Source organism: Etheostoma cragini, chromosome 20 (genome assembly GCF_013103735.1).
Source record: "Etheostoma cragini isolate CJK2018 chromosome 20, CSU_Ecrag_1.0, whole genome shotgun sequence".
Lineage (NCBI taxonomy): Eukaryota > Metazoa > Chordata > Actinopteri > Perciformes > Percidae > Etheostoma > Etheostoma cragini.
The window spans coordinates 6,287,488-6,307,101 of NC_048426.1; the positions used below are offsets into that span (position 1 = coordinate 6,287,488).

General features: G+C 42.1%; 2 protein-coding genes and 1 long non-coding RNA gene across 4 annotated transcripts in view; 1 reads left to right on the forward strand and 2 right to left on the reverse strand.

Moving 5' to 3' along the window:
- hivep2b (HIVEP zinc finger 2b) overlaps positions 1–9,586 on the reverse strand; it is an 11,760-nt gene extending 2,174 nt beyond the window's left edge. The window contains exons 1-7 of one of the 2 annotated variants that reach the window (XM_034858161.1): positions 9,345–9,586; positions 3,479–7,440; positions 2,597–2,754; positions 2,246–2,421; positions 1,665–1,763; positions 798–1,576; positions 33–455 (exon numbers count right to left, since the gene is read on the reverse strand). In XM_034858161.1, the coding sequence (XP_034714052.1) occupies positions 33–455; positions 798–1,576; positions 1,665–1,763; positions 2,246–2,421; positions 2,597–2,754; positions 3,479–7,345 (5,502 nt within the window). In that variant the 5' untranslated portion in view covers positions 7,346–7,440; positions 9,345–9,586. Of the gene's footprint in view, positions 456–797; positions 1,577–1,664; positions 1,764–2,245; positions 2,422–2,596; positions 2,755–3,478; positions 7,441–9,344 lie in introns of those variants that run through there. The other variant, XM_034858162.1, reaches the window with a different exon arrangement.
- Positions 1–14,118, forward strand: part of LOC117935759 — a 29,903-nt gene extending 15,785 nt beyond the window's left edge. The window contains exons 4-6 of the long non-coding RNA XR_004654819.1: positions 2,717–2,837; positions 10,571–10,636; positions 13,679–14,118. This is a non-coding gene — a long non-coding RNA (uncharacterized LOC117935759). The remainder of the gene's footprint in view (positions 1–2,716; positions 2,838–10,570; positions 10,637–13,678) is intronic.
- Positions 14,119–14,234: 116 nt separating this feature from the next.
- fuca2 (alpha-L-fucosidase 2) lies at positions 14,235–19,465 on the reverse strand. Its single transcript, XM_034858176.1, has 7 exons — positions 19,122–19,465; positions 18,155–18,342; positions 17,643–17,982; positions 17,351–17,561; positions 16,703–16,893; positions 16,120–16,228; positions 14,235–15,024 (listed from the first exon to the last, which is right to left on the reverse strand). The coding sequence occupies exons 1-7, from the start codon at positions 19,307–19,309 to the stop codon at positions 14,887–14,889; spliced, it is 1,365 nt and encodes a 454-aa protein (XP_034714067.1). The 5' UTR covers positions 19,310–19,465; the 3' UTR covers positions 14,235–14,886.
- Between the last annotated feature and the right edge of the window lie 149 nt (positions 19,466–19,614).

Consider the following 19,614-nt stretch of genomic DNA (forward strand, 5'->3'; position numbering starts at 1 on the left):
GGATCAAATCAAGGAGACAGAAAAAGGGGGTTTCAGTGAGGGTCCTCCATGGTAATCTTCAACGACTCAATGGCTTTCAAGCAGGTCTGGACATTTTCCTCCTGTCCACTGTCCATGATGCCCCCGGGTTCAAGGCCTGTCTCCTGAGCAGCCTGATTGGAGGACAGCTGGTTTTGGACTCTGATGTCCTCTCCTCCAGACTCAAGCCCGTGGACAGATCCCTCCCTGCTGCTGCAACGCTGGCCCTCGCTGCTTTGGGGGCTTGGAGCCGAGGAAGGGGTGACATCAGTGCTGGAGGAAGGCGGGGAGTGTAACATCTGGAGCCCTCCAACAGGAACAACGGGGAGCAAACTGTGCGCCTGCTGCTGGGAGTGAAGAGGGAGGTGGCTGAGGATGTTCTGGTGATGGGAACTGGCAGCACCAGGCAGACTGGAAGCCAAGCTGCTCCTTTGATCCTAAAACGATATATTGGCAGCGTCAGATCAGTTCAACATTGCCAAGATAATTTCTCATGTGAAAATATATTACAGTTAGCAAAAATGCAGAAATGTTAGAAATAAAACGTTCTTACAGCACTTGGAGAACACATACGCTCACCACAACAAATGAACCATGAGGCTTGTGTCAACAAATGCAATGAAAAGATCAAAACCAACAAGAAGTGCTTTGGAGAGTGCAGACCTCTGCCAAGGCCTTGACCTATCTCGCAATGTTAACGAGTGAAACATGATTTTTGTATCCAATCCTAGTTTGTAGAAGTGTAGTTGAAGTGGGTGCAGACTGTTAATGATACATACCATCTCCATATCCAATGCTCCTTGATGAGCCATCTCCATCTTTGCCTGGTGTCTGGTTTTATCACCACAGCCTTTGTGTTGGTGCGAGCCTCTCCGTGGTGAAACAGCCCTCAGCACAACTCTCTGCCGGCCTCTTACTGAGGGTTCTCGCTTTCCAGACAGCTCTGTTCCAGGAGACACGGGTCGTTCGATTAAGCCCGGGGAGAGGTGCTGAATGGGTGTGAAGCCAGGCGAGCCAGGCCTCAGCGGGGAGGTATCCCATCTGGGAGACAATCGACCTCGTGGGGAGAGCTCTCGCCTCGGGGATGGGTAACGCAGACGTGAAGGGGATGGCTCCCTAATGGGAGACTCCCAACCAGGAGAGAGCAGGCAGGAGGAGTAGGGGTCAAATAGGAAGCTGGCCTGGTCTGGAGACAGCATAGTCAGAGAGTCTTCGTCCACGGACTTCTCTCTCTGGTCTGTTGCAAGAAGGGGGCGATGGTCCGAAACCGTCCGCCTGCCAGTGGACTGTTGGCGGACATCAGTGCCATGCTGAGAGGTGAGGGAAAAGTTGTGGATTGCAGCGGTGGCTGTGACTGTCAGAGAAGTAACTCCACATGGCTGAGGACTTGTGCTTCTCGAACGCAGCTTTGGAGTGGAGTCCCCCTCGTATTCATCGTCCTCGTCATCGTCTTCGTCGATTTCGTCAACTTCTTCGTCCATGCCGTCGGAGTCGTCCGCGTCTGAGAACTGGTGTTTGGTTGGGACCACTACCTTGGTCTCTTGTTGGCTGTTGTCCACTTAAAAAGATAAGCAAATCAGTTTATTTGGATTTATTCCGCCAGAAGTCATACATGTGAAAGAATATAATACATGTCAGTATCTTACCATGCTCCTGTATCTCTGTGTCATCCATGGATACTGACACTCCCAGTTCAAGACATTTCTTCATGTGTGCCTTTGACTTCATGTGTTTAGTCAGGTTTCCTGTAGGAAAAAAAAACATAGTAAGTTACCACTGTGCACTAAAGCAATACTTGCATATATTCTTGAAGGAGCATATTTGTTTGTTTCTTTACAGATTTTAACCCAAATTCTATGTCCCCCACAAATTTGTTTTTTCCTACTTCAAGTGGACACTGACAGTTTTAAGAGAGTCCAGCTCAGGAAATTCTTCTAGAAAAAAGTGAAGAGAAAAATGAGGAGAGAGTGCAACTGCTGAATTTGCATCAACGGTGGCTCTATAGCAGCAAGAATTAGAGTGTTTAATGCTGCTAATGTTTTCTTTAAAATCTGATATAGACACACATTGGGTTTTGTTTTGTATTTTTTCACACATTTGTCAAATTTGAAATAACCACTGATAGACTTCCATTTGTTTTAAACAAAAAAACATAATAAATAGGGATTCTTTTGTATCACCTATAAAGTCAGTATTAGTTCATATTATAAGCTTAAAGAATGCTCACCTTTAGTTTTAAAAGCAAAGTTGCAGACCCTGCAGATGTACGGTCTGACATCTGTGTGGGTCCTGATGTGTTTTTTAAGCATGCTTGGCTTTTTACAGCGAATGCCACACTCCTCACAAATGTATTTCCCCCGGCCTCGACCTCTGACATACACATAGTCTTCATTGGACTTGTATCTAGAAGATACAAAGAAAGACACAGGCTTCTAATGAATACCTACATTAAACAGTCCTGAAAAGGTAAAAAGAGCTCAGACGGACAGATAGTGTATGCATTAACATCCTAACATAGCTGCTGCATTTGCTGTCAGCAGAACTGGGAAGTGTTATGATAACTAATACATTGACTGACCCTCCCTCAAAGATCTTAATGCGTGTTGGCACTGTTTGGGTGGTGGAAGCCTCCCTCTCTTTCCACTCCTCCTTGGCAGTTTTCACTCTGCAGCTGATGTCTTTCACCTTCTTCCCGTAGGTGATGTCCACCTCTTTGGGCTCCGGTTTCCTCTGCAGCTGAATCAGATGAACAAACATTTTGTTAACAGCCATTTTAAGTGGACACCATATCGACAACGTAACATGATCCTTCCAATATTGTATGTTACACATGGAGTTACACAGCATGTTTTGCAAACATAAGCTATGGTGCTGCTGTTGCCCGGTAAAAATTTGGTTAATTTGAATGTTTTTTATTTTCTGAAAGCCATGCTTTGCATGCTTTTTATGTCATAATAATATGTCTGATCTTGATTTGCGGATTTGCTTGATTTGAAAAGCATCCCATTGCCAAGACACACGTTGTTTTCTTTAATATAATATATTATTTTAGTGTTTGGTATTTTTACTGCAAATACATATTTTTTTGCAATCGGTAAATCCAGAGCAAGCGATGAATTAAAGTTTATGACATTGTAGCTGGCAGCAGGCAAATGATTTCCAGAAACATGTCAATAGTGACCAAATTTCCTGTCAAAAGATCTGAAGTGTGCAGTTAGCCAAATAATAATGGGTAATAATGTAATTTTAAACTTTCTACATTTTAAACACTTCTCTCTTGCTGAAATTATGGACAACCAATGTAGAAAATGGCCCAGTGTTGCTTGATTATAAATATTTACTTAAAGTAATAGTGATACTAGGCAAGACTATTTGAATATCAATGGGGCTTTGCTCTTAAGGTGCATTTTAGACATACGGCATGCATAGAAAAACCACAGAGATGGGACGAATTTCTCACCTGTTCCATGGTCTGCCTCCACAGGATGAGGGATGACACCAGTTTCCCCGTGCCAGGCTGACACATGGCGGCCATGGTGTATATTACCTTGTCTCCCCTCTGTTTGGACTGCAGTAAAGCCAAAGCAGTATTGGTACTCAGCTCAAGAGGGTTCGGGTTGTGGGAATTCACACACCAGGTGGCATACACGGAGGAGAAAGGGGCGTCGCTGTGAGAGCAGCTCGGCTTGGTGTAGTTGAGATAACACCAGCTCACTCCTGTCGTCGTGCGAAGACTTGGAAACTGAGATAACAGTCTTGAATGCTCGGTGTCTGAGATCAGGGTGTATTTACTGGGAATCAGCTGTGCTCCCATATCCATCTGCACTTGTTTCTCCATGCCAACTTCTTTCACTCTGCTCACTGATAACATAGAGTAGGGTGGTAAGTTGGTTTCCAGTGAGCTACTTTCCATTGCTGATTCAACTTCGTGGTCTGTGGCTTCTGTCACTTTTTGCTGAAGTGTGATAAATTTCCTCTTTTGTGAGTCATCCTGAGCATGAGGTGTGGATGCACCCTGCATCTCTGACCTGTGCCCCTTCTCTTCGCTCAAATTACATTTTCCCAACTCCACAGCACTCAGCTCCTCTACAATCTGCCCAAACATTCTTTCCTCTTTCACACGTTTTTGCTGCTTGACCTCCATAAAAAGGTCCAGGCTGCTAGCAGGGGAAAGCATCCGTTTGTTAGTGCCACCACTGGAGGCGTTAGTGGTTGAGATAGTTCTGGAGGTCAGCGAGAGAGGGATGCCTGTCTTGAGCTTAGCTGATGACAAATCAAGGGCTACAACATTGAGGGTGTGCTTCGAAGATGGTCTGGTGAAAGCTAATGCATTATGAGAGTCAAGATTTCCAGACAAACGTGAACTCTGATTCTGAGAAGTGGACGTAGGGAAGCTAACACTGTCATACTGATTGTCGAAAATCTGTGATACTGAAGTGTATGTGATACTGCCATAGGATGGCACATAAGTTTGTATTCTTACAGGAACTAAAAGGCTCGGATGTGACAGCTGGGGAAATGTATTCCCGGTGGAGAATATTGGCAGAGCTTGTGGCAGAACAGCAACTGCTGTGAATGGGGGGGAAGTGCTGCTGAGGTACTGTGGAAACACTTGTGATGGGACTTGTATTACCTCAGCGTCCATATTCAATGACTCCTGTCGCACCAAGTTTCCCCTCCTTCTCTCCCTTACAGCCGAGTGGCCAGAGCTGATGTCCACGTGTCTAACTTTGGATGTAGGAGAAAGGCTGCCATAGTCAAATGATATGCTGCGTACCTCTGGGAACCCCTTGTGCAAGTTACACGGTGCCTGCTCTGAGGAGGAGCGTCTCATTTCATGTTGTTGACGCTGGTTGAGCACAGAGAGGGAGTGCCCACTCCCTGGCACTGCTAAGAGCTCCAGTGGTTTGCCAAATTCATCCTGTCTGGCTGGAGAGACGGACTTCAAACTCTCTTCCCTGTCAACAGAGAAGGTGGAGCTATAAGATAAGTTGCTGTCTTGGCTTGGGCTACGGGAAAGACTGGTGCAGGCAGACTCAAAACTAGATTCACCAGAGGAGTGCTCGATATCCGCTAAGCGTAGCCTTTTCTTTTTTGGAGGGAGCTTTTCTGGAGGGAATTGTGCTAAAGTTTCACTCCTTTGAGGCCACTGAAACTCCTCCACATGCTTCTCTGGCTCCTTCACCTGCACCTCTGGAGTTTTTTCTGGACTGTCAGGCTCTACTGTGACCCTAATTTCTGGGACTTGTATGTTGGGCTGTCGTACAAGTTTGGGCCCCATTTGAAACAGTAGCCTACTATCACTCCTTTCCAACTCATATGATTCACTTGCCTCTATAGCTTGAAATGAAGAATTACTATCCTGTCTCTGCCCATGATACTTGTATGATTCTGACTGTTCAGAGTGAGGCCTGTTTATCGAGTTTGTGTGTTGGATAACAGAAATTACATTGCCTAAAGTTTTCCGACCAGACATTTCAGAGCTCACTGATATTTCCATGTCACACCTGTCCATCTGCATTAGCAAACTTGAATGTCCTTTTCCTAATGCCATAAGGCCCACTGCAGCTTGTTTTAAATCAAAGTCCTTACTTGAATCAAGCATTTCTTCACACTGTTCATGAAGGCCTTCATATTGAACTGACAAATCTTCCTCTTCCCTCTTCTCTTTCCGACGCTTCCGTGTTGCCAGTTCCATTGCGTGTCTCTGATGGCTCACACTAGATGCCATTGAGTGGTAATTTTCCATTTCCAATCCTGAGGTTGAAATACCACTCTCGCTAATCTTTCCGTGGCTGTCTGCGTCTGCATGGCTATCATGTGCAGAGACCTCGAAAGCAGCTTGGCGCCTTAGTCTCCTCATGCCCCCAGTGCTTGTTCTCTCATCAAAAGAGTGGCTGCCTCTAAGGGCTTGAGGCATAGTTAGACACACTACGGAGGATGTTGGCATTGAGTTGCTTCTTATCAGAGTCCCCACATCAGAGCCAGTGTCTAACAGTGGTTCATTTACCTCTTCCCTCGTGAATGACTTTGTGTTTATTTTGATTGACTCAACGGTGTCTTTTTCTTGGGTGAAAACGCGGGAAACACCTTTCTCCGAGTGTCTCCCGGTATATTCACTTGAATCTGTGCTACAAGCAATAAAAGCTGCCGTCTGTTTAGGGCTTGGCCTGTAGCACTTCCCAAACATAATTTCTTGATAAGACTTTGCGTTAGTGTTCGGAGTACCAGTCTGGTGCTCGGTACTTTCGGAGCGCGAGAAGTATCCGGAGTCCGTGCTGCCTTTGCTAGACTGACTTGGGAGGGACAGATTGTTGTCAGAGTCGCTGCTTCTTTTTTCAGACAGCCGAAGTGCAAGCCTCTGTTTGATTGTGCAAGATTGAATTGCACGGCTAGCCTCGGGAGGCGCAATCATTTCTTGGTGCTGGGAAGAACCATCCTTAGCTGACATCAACGTGGCTCCCTTTTTCTGAGCAATGAGATTTAGTACTTTTACAGCAGTGTTATCTGAGCCCTCCACTGAAGAGTCTAACAGCAGCAGCGGGTCGTTAAGAGTGTCCTCGTCCGTGTCCGTGCTTTGCTCAGCATCAGAGAATAACTCGCCTTCCCCTTCAAAAGACCCATGGTCAGTGTTGGCATTGTAAGACCCAAGTTCTGATAGTGGCACTGTTCCAGCTTTGACTGAGTGAGCATGGGACTTTCTGTGTTTGTATAAATTACTCTTGGTTTTGAAGGAGAATCCGCAGGGGACACATGGATAGGGCCGTTCCCCGGTGTGTGAGCGAATATGTTTTTTAAGCACGCTGGGTTTGGCACATGCCCTTCCACAGTAATCACAAACATACTTCCCAGGCTTTTGTGGTTTCTGCTCCACCTTACATATATCCTCTGACAGCCGATCCATCCCTGAATGGGAACACTGTTGTTGGACTTCAGGTGAACTGGTGGGCTTCCTGTGAGATGCAGGTCCCGGGGACTGTGAAGAGACTGAGTGACTGACAGCTTTCTGTCTGCCACGGGGAAACTGTTTTGTGGACTGTGGTGGATATGAAGACACCTCGTAGTCTTGATGGCTTGTGGACTGGGTTTCGGAGTGCTGATCTTCTAATTGCAGTGATTTCCCTGAGTCAGACATTTCTTTGAAACCACACGTGTCTCTGCTCTGACCTTCTTTCAGTTGTTTGTGACACCCCTTGGTTTCCAATTCGACTGATGGACTCATCCTAGTCTGTGCTGCTTCTGAGGTGCATTTTTTCTGTGCAACAACAGTTATGTCCTGACCCTCAGCAGAGCTTTTCACCCCTGCAGTAGTTTCAAGTGACTCCATGAATCTTTCTTTGGGATCAATTTTCAAGGACACTATCTGTTATGTAACTGTAGTGATATTGACATAAATGTGAATTGATTGTGGGGAAGGGTCACCTGAAAGAAATCAGACAGAAATTACAATTAGACAAATGTATGACAATAACCTAAACTCATAAGAGCTGACGGTTATCAAGTTAGATTAGAATACTCGGTTAGAGTTCAAATCCCCTACTTCAGAGTGAGAGCTATTCATGGCTGTTTCCCAGAAATCCTTCTTATAAAAAGTCTGAATATACAATTTATATTACCAGCTTCTAAAAACCCTGGTACCGCAAGCCTGGCGGGAGCCCATGTGAACATGTGTGTAGGTATTTAAGGCCATGCTTTTACTGTAGCCTATGTGTGAGGATGTGTCTACCTAACCCCCTTGTGATCTAATATCTACTGTACATAAAACACCAAAATGTTGTGCATAACTCTTTAATCCAATGCCAAGATCACATCATAACATGCTCAGGCTCCGTGTCCCTCGCAGGATTCAAACCCTGTCACTAGTGCAATTGTATGCACAATTAACTGCACAGGACCACTAACTGTCCTGTATATAAACACGCCGGACTCCAACAAGAAACCTCATCATTCCCGCCGGTTAAAGTGAATTGTTTTCGCGGCTACACTTACATTTCATACCATGGGGATGGATGGGTCTCCAAAGGCACGTCATTTCATCTTCTTAGTATCAAATGCTGTGTCCTCCCTAACGAGGTTATGTAAGATTATCTGGTTCAAACCCTCTGAGTTCCCCTTAATTAGGACATCCACCGACTCTCACTCTCTGTCTTTCTTTCTCTCTCACTCACTCACTCTCTTTCTTTCTTTGTTAGCGCACCACACACTCCTCAGGCATGAACCGGAGGATAGGAGTCCAAGGTGACTCTCAAGATGCCAAGAGATGTGTGAAAGCAGTTGTAAGGATAATAATCTCCACTTTGTGTGTGTGTATGTGTGCGTGTTTTATTTTTGCAAATGCCCCATTGCCTATTTTGGCTGTTCATGGTTCAGTGGCTCTGCTTTCGGACAGAATTGAGGGCTTCTTCTATTCCAGAGCAGGATAATGATGGCTGGCGAGGGCTGCCTCAAATTGTAACAATCTATGTTTCAGCAGGCAGGTTTACAGAGGTGCCTTGGGGTAATAACATTTAGAGGCCTGGTAGGGAGCTCCACTTCAAGGTCGGTCTGACCTCATTGCTTAGTTTTCCATCCTCGGTGAGCTCTGAGGGTAGGGAAGGGGAATATGGGTGCAGAGTGACAGCCAGATAAGACCCTCAGAAACAATGCATACCTTTGAACTAAGCACAACAGAGAGGGAACGCAGCTGACATATTTAGAGTCTCATCAAGAAATCTTTCAGCAGATTCCAACTTTTGTTTTGTATAAAAACTGTATCAGCAGACCAAATTTATCTTGCTCCCGGCAACAAGCACTAAACCTATACGAAAATATATGACACAGCAGCAATGACGTGCAACAACAGGAGGCAGGTGGGTGGCAGTAGGTGTGTTTCAGGACAATTGTGGGCTGATTGTGGTACAGTATGTCTGCATGGACTGAGAAATGACTTCACGGAGAGATTTGTATGAATAGCAGACATTTGAGGGGCACATCCCTTACTGCTTTCCACACACAAGAGAGGACAATGAGCATACAAATGCTGGCTATAGAGAGCACCGTTATGCCGCTGCATTACATCATTAGAGGCTAAGTTGGCCATTAAAGGGAACGGACATGAAGCCTCACGCTGACAACAAATCCATAAATATCATAAGATGACCGGCTTCTGAGAAGCTGGATGGTAAAACCCTCTGTGGTACTCTCATTACCAGCAGCTTAGCATGCAGAATTAATCAACATCTCTTACTGTGATCAGAATGACATGAAGCACACGGTCTGATGGGGAAAAAAGCCTCGGCTCATACAGCAGCTGACATTCAGATATCAAATATAATCCTCATACAAACCTGACATTTGAATTGTCCCCTGTCCCATATCGACAGTCACATGTGACATTCCTCATGCTGCATAGTCCGTTTCTGCATTCTCCTCATGTCTGGGTAACAATAATGAAATAAATTAGCAAGGTAAAGTCCCATCAGTCATGAAGCTGCTGGCTGACTGGGTGTACATTAGAAGATCTATTGATGCAAGCTAGTCACCAGAGAAAATACCCAACCGTGACGTGCAGACCCAGGCACAAAAATAGCAAAGGGGCCCTGGGAGGGATTACACAACAGCCCACGTTTAAGGACGCTTTTCCTCTTTCTTCCTCTCTCGCTCTCTCTCTCACTGTTTCAAAGCAGAGCGGCAGCTGCCTTACACTACACACAAAGTGGGGAGTCAGATATCCTAATGCCAGGAGCTAAACATCACCTTTCTTGGATAGCTGGAGTCCATTCAATTCCTGATTCAATCATTAATTTTAGGCTAATATTATATGATCTACATGAAGATACAAATTCATTCAGGTACACACATTATGATCTATATATTTCAGTTGGACAGAGTGTGTGAATATAATCAGAGGAGAAATGCAAATGTGACAAATGCTTGGAAAGACACTAATCACATAGTGCAGCCGCTCTGAATATACATTTCCTACAGCTTGATTCTATTCAGTCTGTATATGGAGAGGAACTCAATGAAAAGACAGCATGTGGCTGACTGTGAGGATGCTGCAAAAATTATACATGTTTTCCAAATCCTGAGACACCCACAGTCTGTTCAGAGCCAGTTCTCTCCCGTCATGACAGGATTCGCTTTGTGAATGGAAAGAGTCGTGATGAGGGTGTCATTAACACTGCAAAAAAACTAGGACAATACTGCAGATTATGTGCAGCTGCAAACCTCATCCTGTGAATCAGATGTATGAGTTCAGTTTGACATGGTGCCATTACAGCCTCTACATTAACTTCTTCTCACTTCCTTGTTACATGACTATCAAAAATGTCATGCTGTAATGATTCTATTTAAGCTAACCCAAAGCCACTCACTATTGAATTTATTATTGTTTTATTGTTTAGTGATACATTTATTTACAACTGAAAACCCTCAAGTAAATGCAATCGTTTTATTTAAAAGTAGGACTAATTGACACGGCATTTCAGTGAAATTGTTATGGTGTTTATTTTGTTTAATTTTGCTATATACATTTAACATCTACTTATGTAATTTCTTCTTTTTTATACAGTACGAAGCCCCTGATGCGTTTGGATCAATAAGTTAATTCACACATTTCTGTGGACTGCAATCAAAGGTAAAATGACCTGAGAGGCAACAGATTTGGGAAAAAAACTTGATACATGGGTGCAAATACTTTGATAAAGTACGATTTAAAAAGATATTTGTACTTTGACTCTTTCATATTGTGTTACTTTGTACATTTTGGAGAGAAATGTAATTTTGACTGCACTTGTTTATTTTAAACCTTAACCAACAGTTACTTTTCAGATATTTTATATTGTACAAACTCTATAATTATCTCACAAAATATAAGAAAATTGTTAAAGATTGAACCCCCCAACAGTGTACCTTAATAAGTAGTTTTAAAAAGCTCCACTTTAGATTGCTGCTTATATACTGAAGTAAGATGTAACTTTTGCTGAACACTAACATTTGGGTGATAAATGCTAAAATGTAGCTTAACAGTTCTACAAGAAGTAGGAAAGCATCATTGAAGTCAGCAAACTAGCTGAGTAATGCAGTTATATGACAATGTGTGAGCATTTTAATTAGTATTTTTACTTTAAGTTGAGGATATGGGGACTTTTACCACCCTTGTTCCTCATTTACGTAAATACTGTTATTAGTAAAAAAAAAAAATGTATGTACTTGTGTTTTTCTTTTTATATTACCTTGTACGTTAAGGTCCACTTCACAACATTTCAGAGAGAAATGTATTTTGACTGGTGAAGTTACTTTGCAAATTAAGATTTTTAATGCGAAACAGAATGCGATTTTAGATTGCACTGCTATAGACTGCTATGAATTAAAATAGTCTGCCTGAGCACCTGGACCAGCCACAGGTAGAACACTTGACAACCCACTGAGTTTGACTTGAATTTAAATTTTAAGTGATGGTTGGATACCCGCCAAAATCAATTTCTATCGTAATTTGTTTAGAAGCTGCTCTGTAATAAAACAACCCGCGTATTTCCTCTGATTTGAATGAATTTATGATTACTCTGCCTCAGAAATGTGTCTAAAATCTCTGGCCTTTCAACACAATATAATTTACACATCTATAAATACTTTACCCGCGTTGACCATCCTCCTCAGTTTCACTCTGTATCATTGGGTGAGAACAACTGGGTGCCTCTATGAATAGGAGTCCTTTGGCGAAGGCATATTTCACAAAGGTCTTTCTCAACACAAAGCTTACACAGCAGAACAAAGGCTTATGTTACAACATATATGGACTTCACCTCGGAGTTCTAAATCCTACCCAAATGGCAAGCCTCTAATTCCTGCAAGGCAAAAACTGTAATTTCACAGTGCATTTCCTTTAGAAAGCTGCAACTTGCTCTGTGCCAAAAAAGTAGTGAATGCAGAGAGACTGTGTATTGACAGAGTTTGTCCACAGTATGGAATTGCAGAGAGCTATTATTAGCTTCTAACAAGCCGAAGATGAAGTTGAAGCTAACTAACTGCGCTGCACTGCAGCTGAGATCCATTATGCTATATTCAGTATCTAGAGGAGTGGCACTAAAATGGCTGATACTCAATGTGCAGTGAAGGTCAAGTCGCCCATCTCTATAAATATAATGGTCTGTCCCCCAGGATGTTCCACGCTGCTCGCCATTTCTACCATCTAAAGCTACACCGCGCCTCTGCTGACCGCCTCAAATCTGCATGTGATTAAATGCTGCACAGGCACTTGACTACTAGCAGGCCTCTAATGATATTAGTGGTAAAAACAGATGGGAGGAGGGGGGAGATAGAGGGGACAACACAGAGAGGGAGGGAATGATTATGAATGGAAGGAATGAGATTTTCCTCCCTGCTGGCTGTAGTGGCTGTCATATGGCTGACTGAGATATCTCTTACAGGGGACACTGAACGCTGCAGGTTGAACTAACAGCTGATACCAACGCCAATAAATATGATATAAAACCTTAATCCTTTGCATGGCCACTCCTCACTTGATGCATCATTACCCTCTGATCAATTGACCGTGGTTTCATTTATCTGTCAGCTCTCTCAAACTGGTGGCATACTTTATGCCATTATCACAGCAGTACCTGAAAATAATCTTGACATGATTGTTTGTTTCCATGGCAACCATGCCAACGTGTGTAGTCAGTTTTCCCCTCAGTTCCTGTCTACATATATAATTACCAACACAGATTACAGCACCAAGACTGCGGAAATGAGTGGAGAAAACGGGTGTCAGCCGCATACTGCGTCCATATGTGATCGTACAGTGTGAAACATTATAGTTCTTTCGTTGATGGAAATTAAAATAGAGCTACATAAAGTATAAATTAACATCAACTCAAATAATCTCTGGGATAAAAGAATTTAATATAACTTATTTAGGGTGTAGCCCATGTACCTGAATGCTGTATGCTGAAATCTGAATTTGTACAAAATAGTTGATGCATTTAATGGTTGACAACTAATCGATTAATCTTTGCAGCTCTACACATAAAACTATGATGTGGTCAAGTCCTCATGATACGGATCCACGTAAAGTCATTACACATGACATTGTATTAGCCTTTATAGGTCAAAGCTTCAAGTGTGACATGTCAGTGGTATTTTAGCTTTAAGCTTTAGTTTTCTGCTGACTTTCATTTTACAAACATGAACATGGAACACATTAGGGCTGTACGATATAAGGAAATTATCAAATTGTGATTAATTTGACTGATATTGCAATATAATTCACCAGATTCGAGGGAGTGATCCTTTTTGCAATAATATTTTTATTTTAAAAATTAAAAAATCTAAATGATTATGGTGTGATTTATGCGAGGATTTGTACCAACCAGCAGTGTTTCTCTTTAGTCTGTAGGATAGGATTTGTAGAGCCAGGACGTCTCTGCAGCGCCACAATACTTGATTCAGAATGGACTGACACTTATTTTGCCTCTAACAAATTATGCGCCCCGCGATTTGGATATTGCACTAGTCCATATTGCTATTAAGTGTGCAGTCCTTGAACGCGTCAAACAGAATAAGTGAATATCGCTACCTTTCCCCTAAATGTGGCAGCCCTACTATATGTCCAATCCATTGTGCATTTGTCCTCCCATGATTTGCATCCTCACACCTTTCTGTTGTTGTTGTTGTTTAGGGGGATCAGCTGTCATGTGCAGGTCCCAGGCTGGGGATAGCCTGCTGCTGAATGGGGGAAATGCACGGACGTGAGAACCCCTTGCAAACCCCCCATCTGCACGTCATGGAACATTTACAGAACAGGGACCTCCCATATTTAAGGCGTGCAACAGAGCGCATACACAACAGCGAGACCTGCCATGCACCGGACTCACCACCTTAGGTGAATAGGCTACACCGCCAAAGACGGATACCGCTTGATAGTGTAGATCGGCGGGTGAGGAAGCATAGAATAACGGCCTTAAAACCCAAGCATGACCGCGGTGTGAAACAGCGGGGAACGGAGGTTTAGCGGCCTCTGCGCAACGGGCAAATCATGTCATTCCACCGAAATTCTGATACAAACCAGGGAATCTTGTGTTCCAGGGTGGACAGTGCAACACGGGTGTAAGGATCAATTTTGCGCTATTAGCGAGCATTAAAAATGTCCCCACAAGACCGCGCTGTTATTACAGATGCGAGCAACAGAGGGCGCTAACAGCACGCCATCGCCGAGGCAACGAAGGAGTGCAAGCCAAGTTGAAAAAGTGATTTATTTCAGAAATATGCTCGTTTTTTCCACATGCAAATATTAATTATCGAAAACATAGTGCTTGAAGACTGAATTTAATTTAAAAACATTCCTTCACAAATATTCTCCCACCGTATTGATCAGTGCTGATGACTGCATGAAAATCACATACAAATATGTAGGCATTAAAATAAATCACTGCAAAAAACAATCACAAGTTGAAACACTCAATGTATCACAGCTTTGACGACAGAGGTCAGATCGGTTCTACACTCTGTTGCTGTCAGTTGTCATTTCAGGTAAAATAGATGCGTCCCTCCTCCAACCCAGTTCTGATCATTCCCAGCAGCCAGGGTTCCTCCATCATCAGAAGCCCCGCTTCATGTAAACATCCACCCAGATCTTCAGGCTCTTCCTTAATCCCTTCATCACCACCACCAGGGCCTAGACTCCACCAGGTGAATTTTCCTGCATATTTATGGCCTTTATACACCTTATGATTTAACATTACAATGAAGTCTAACCGCCAAAGACTAACATATTAAGCTGATTGTGCACCATCATTATTTGACTTATTTGACTCGTAAATTACGTCTCTCCTGATCAAATGAAAGAAAACGCTGGGTCGTTCTTCCGTCTGTTCCTCTGGTTTCCCTCTAAGTGGCCCCAGCCAGCCTCAGTGTCCAGGCCCACTGGCATGGCATCTGGCTGAAGGAGAGCTGGGGCAGCAGAACCCGCAGCCCGCTGGGCTTCACAGGCTCCCACTGCACAGACCCGTGGCCGAGTAGCACCACCTTTCATTTTAAAGGCAACATATAAACAACGTTGACATGTTGACAGAAAGACGGAAAAAAGAGAGAACTGCTCTGTGAACAATAAATCAACCCTCATATCCCAGGATGCAGTGCGGTTATGGGACATTCCAGCAGGGTTAGACCAGCTAGATCGATATATTGAATCTTTAATTACATACTAGCCAGTAATTTCTTTCTCTGCTAATATGATGGAGGTCCCTGTCTGACCACATCTACATCGCAGTCTGTCAAACCAGCAATACATTTGTTGTTGTTTTCTTTGCTGATTTTATTTCTTCATGTATTCAGTTTATGATATTGGATCTGAAAAAAATTGTCAATTACCTGATAAGTCAACTGTCTACTATTTTAAGAGTTGGTTAAATATTTTTTAATCTTCTCCAAGATTTGCTGCTTTTCGGTTTAATTTCATTGTAAACTGTACTTTTGTTTTTTTAAATCGTTGGTCATAGAAAAGTTTGGTAAATACTGGCAGACTCTCTTCACTATTTTCTGGCATTCACAACTATAAATCAGTTAATTGAGAAAACAATTGATAGATACGTTGATAATTAAAGTAGTTTGATAAGTTGATAACATAATTGTTTGTTGTAATCCTATGCTCATGTAATTCTTTATTTAAACAGGTAGCATGCTTCTTAGTGCTAAACAGTTCAGGGAGTGGAGCTGACCTAGAAAAATGTAATATATGGCATGGATATTCTCTCATATAACAGATAATGACCATCTACAAACAAATGTACTTCAGACTTTAGTCAGTTTACAGTAAAATAACAAGGAGCTACCTCCAAGGATCCATTTAAATCAAAGGCTAATCTTAGCCAATACTATTTACTTTTATTTTTAAATAACCACAGAAAGTACAGGTATTTTTGGATATTAACACCACTTAAACCTTTTTTTTTTTTTAAATTTGAAGAATTTTGACCAAGTTATGTAATGAGCGAGACATTTTGCAGTTGAAAAATAAACGTATTGGTGAATAGTATGTAATAAAGGTTTCTAGTTGACCTCAAACATATCTTTCTATCCTGCAGTTTCTTCTTACACAGCAGTTTCCAGGGCTAGTCTTACCTGAGTCTTTCCTTGTGTAGCCACAGGTTCATTCAGAATCACAGATCCATTATTGGGCCACTCCAGTAAAATGGCAAAGATGCTCTTTTCCTGTGGTCTGAAAGTGTACCTGTCAAGATATACCAATTATTATCAATAAATAGGCTTCTGTATGAGCATAAAAAAACATCTTATTAGTATTATCTAATCACACTTTTGTTTGTTTGACATCATGTGAAGGAGGACATTAAATCACTTACAGCTAAAAAGAATATCAAAGATGACAGAAAGTAAGTCTTATTTCTAATGTGCTTCTTAATGTAAAGTTAGCGAAGATGCAGTAGCCAGGTTGCTCGGCAACATTGTACTAACAACAATCCAACACAATAAAAACCTACACCAACATCATCAATAGTATCAAATGCCACTTACTCATTCACTTGAGTTGCATACATTTTTACATTTTTATTTTTTATGTTTACAAAGAAACAAGAACAAAATGTCATTTATGCTATAAATTTCCTTAAAAAAAGTATTTTTGATCGGATTTTGATACACTGAATCCAAACCAAACATATTACACAAACACACATGAGAAACCCACCAGACGTTGGGAGTGACGCTGTCGTTCTGAGCCCGCCATGCTGTTGTGTTGTAGATGGACTCCCCGTTGATCTTCAGCCACTGACCCACCTGCCTCAGCCGCTCCTCAAAGATGGGAGCGATCCTTCCATCGTGTGTCGGGCCGATGTTCATCAGCAGGTTTCCCCCACAGGACACAGTCTCCACCAATGTCTAAAAACACCAGGTTGGATTTGATAGACAATTCTTTATTGCTGCACAAAGATTACTTCACAGCTGGAGGGCGCTGTTCCCTCAGAGCAAATAGGACTAAAACCAATTTCCATTGTCAATGAAGCATTTAAGCCATTTTTAACCAAAATTTAACTGGTTACAGCTACTACTATGTAAATATTTGCAAATGTTCTTTGTATTTTAAAGTAAACTGAATATCTTTTGGGTTTTGGACTGTTTATGCAAAACAAGTAATTTAAATTTAGATTCTGATGTGCATTTTAGTGCTATTTCCTGTCATGTCATTGATCATAATGAGCAATATCTTCAAAAGGAAAAAATAATTCAACATACTCCACTAAATCCTCAGTATATATAAGCCATTCAATCATGCATAATCATGTTTGTTCAACCTAATAAAAAAAGTTTACAGGTAAATGGTATATTGAATTCTCACTGATACAATCTGCTCTATGGTGAGGTAGTCCCTGAGAGGAGCGTTGCGTCTGTAACCCCAGGACTTTGTGTCGATGGTCATGCAGTTTTCCCACTTGTGTTTGAGCAGGTGTCCTGGCTGGTAGCGATCAGCACAGGTGTAATATCCACCGTGGGTGCAAATGGAGCCAGAGCCCCAGCGATCATTCGTCACCACTGTGTCTCGCACAGGACTGTGAAGAAAAACAGGTCAATATCACAAGGACACAACTTATAAAACACACACATATTGTATAAAGTCATTCAATAATTACCTGTCATTATAGAGCCAGGCTAAGAAACCTGTGCTATTCCAGTATTTGTCAGGTGCATCTCCATCCCCATCAGACCAAAGTACCTCTGGTTTGTACTTGACAATGAGCTCATAAAGCTCGGGCAGGGTTTTACTGTTTGGAAAGTACTGAGTAGTGAAGACATTGGCAGCGTCCTGTTCAAAGAGCGGATTAAACCACTCAAAGAGAGAGTGATACAGCCCTAAACGCAGGTCACTGTTAGCACGGAGGGCACTTGCAACTTCATCTACCAGATCTCTCTTTGGTCCAAGATCCACTGCATTCCAGTTCCAGGAGTTTTTTGAGCCCCATAGTGTGAAACCTGAAAAATAAAACAATACATTTTCTACATGGCTTAAGGGAGCAGCATTGCACTAATACTCCAAGTATGTGGAATTATTCCCTATGTTAGCCCTTTGAAATGATCTTTTTGTGATGATAAAGTAACGTTTAGAATAAATATTGAGAGACAGGATGTGGATCATGTCCTGTACCTTCATGGTGTTTTGTGGTTAAGACGATGTACTTTGCCCCTGATGAGGCAAAGATGTCCGTCCACTCTTTGGCATTAAAGAACTCAGCAGTGAACTGCGATGCAAAGTCTTGATACTTGAAGTCTGGAGGATAATTCCTCTGCATGAAGTCAACATACGGCTTTAGTTTCTGCTTCTGCCAGTACCACCTGAAGCAGAAAACCAACACCAATCAGCCTGGAGGAAAATGAGCTACTCAGTGAAGGTAAGCAATAAATCAATAACATGTTAAAATAAATTAACATATCCTAAGTACACTGTATACGCTGTAAGATATCCTTAAACTTGAACATGTTATAACCTCAATTATTTGAGGTTCAAAATCCATCCATTTAGTAGCTGTTCTGGAGCTTTTGAGCCTGTTGCATGATACTAATCAGCAGGGGTTTGCCCAGTGTTCATGCAATTGTATATTTCCATTTTTCCCTGAGTACTTCAAGGTCTTATTGCCCTGTTAACTTAAAAGTTGAGTATCTCACTACAAGGACCATTTAGTTGCTATTCTGGACCTTTCGGTCAGACCACATGATTTTCATCAGTATATGATCAGATCTGAACCTCTGATTTTAAGCAAACATGGAAAAGATCATTTATCGAGGTCATTTAGAAAATTAAAATAAGACCGAAAGCTCACGTGGTGAGATTTTTAATGCATTTCGTACTGATCCTTTTGTCAAGAGACTGCTCTCACAAAAAAACTATTTGTGACTTCACAGATCATACGTTGAATTAATATTCCCAAATCTGTGATCTTAGTTTGCCTTGATGTCAGCTGCAGACTTTCATGTTCAATAGTGTAAAGCGTCTGGAGATAATTCTTGTTATTAATTGACACCATAAATAAAATTGAATTGAATATACCTTAACTCCACTTCCTTAAAAATGAAACCATTTCATTATATGCGGTAAATGAGGGAACAAAACTCACCAGAACCACTCACTGCCGAAGCTCGGAACAGAGAAGACCCCCCAGTGTATGAAGATGCCGAACTTGGCCTGATCGTACCACTCTGGCAGCGGTCTGGAGTCGATGGATTTCCAGTTCGGTTCGTATTTGGCTCTGCCGGTGCCGATGAAAAGCATCGATAACAGGAAAGAAATGGTTAAAACTCCCATTTTATGTCAAAATCACCTACGATGGTGTGGCGAAATGATCTGGTGGACGAGGTGACTACCGCATGATATATCATAAGGTTGATGATAAAATGATAAAGCGATAAAGTCATAACAAAAAACCAGGAACAAACCTCTTAGGTAACGTTAACGTAGAACACACCGTGGTAAAGTTGGCTTTATATTGAACGTTGGTTATTCGACATAAATGCCGCATAATATAGGTTTATTGTACCTTTTTTACATTACAAAATTATTTTAAAAAATCAAAGGATCGTTTTTTTGACACAACAACAAAATAGCCAACA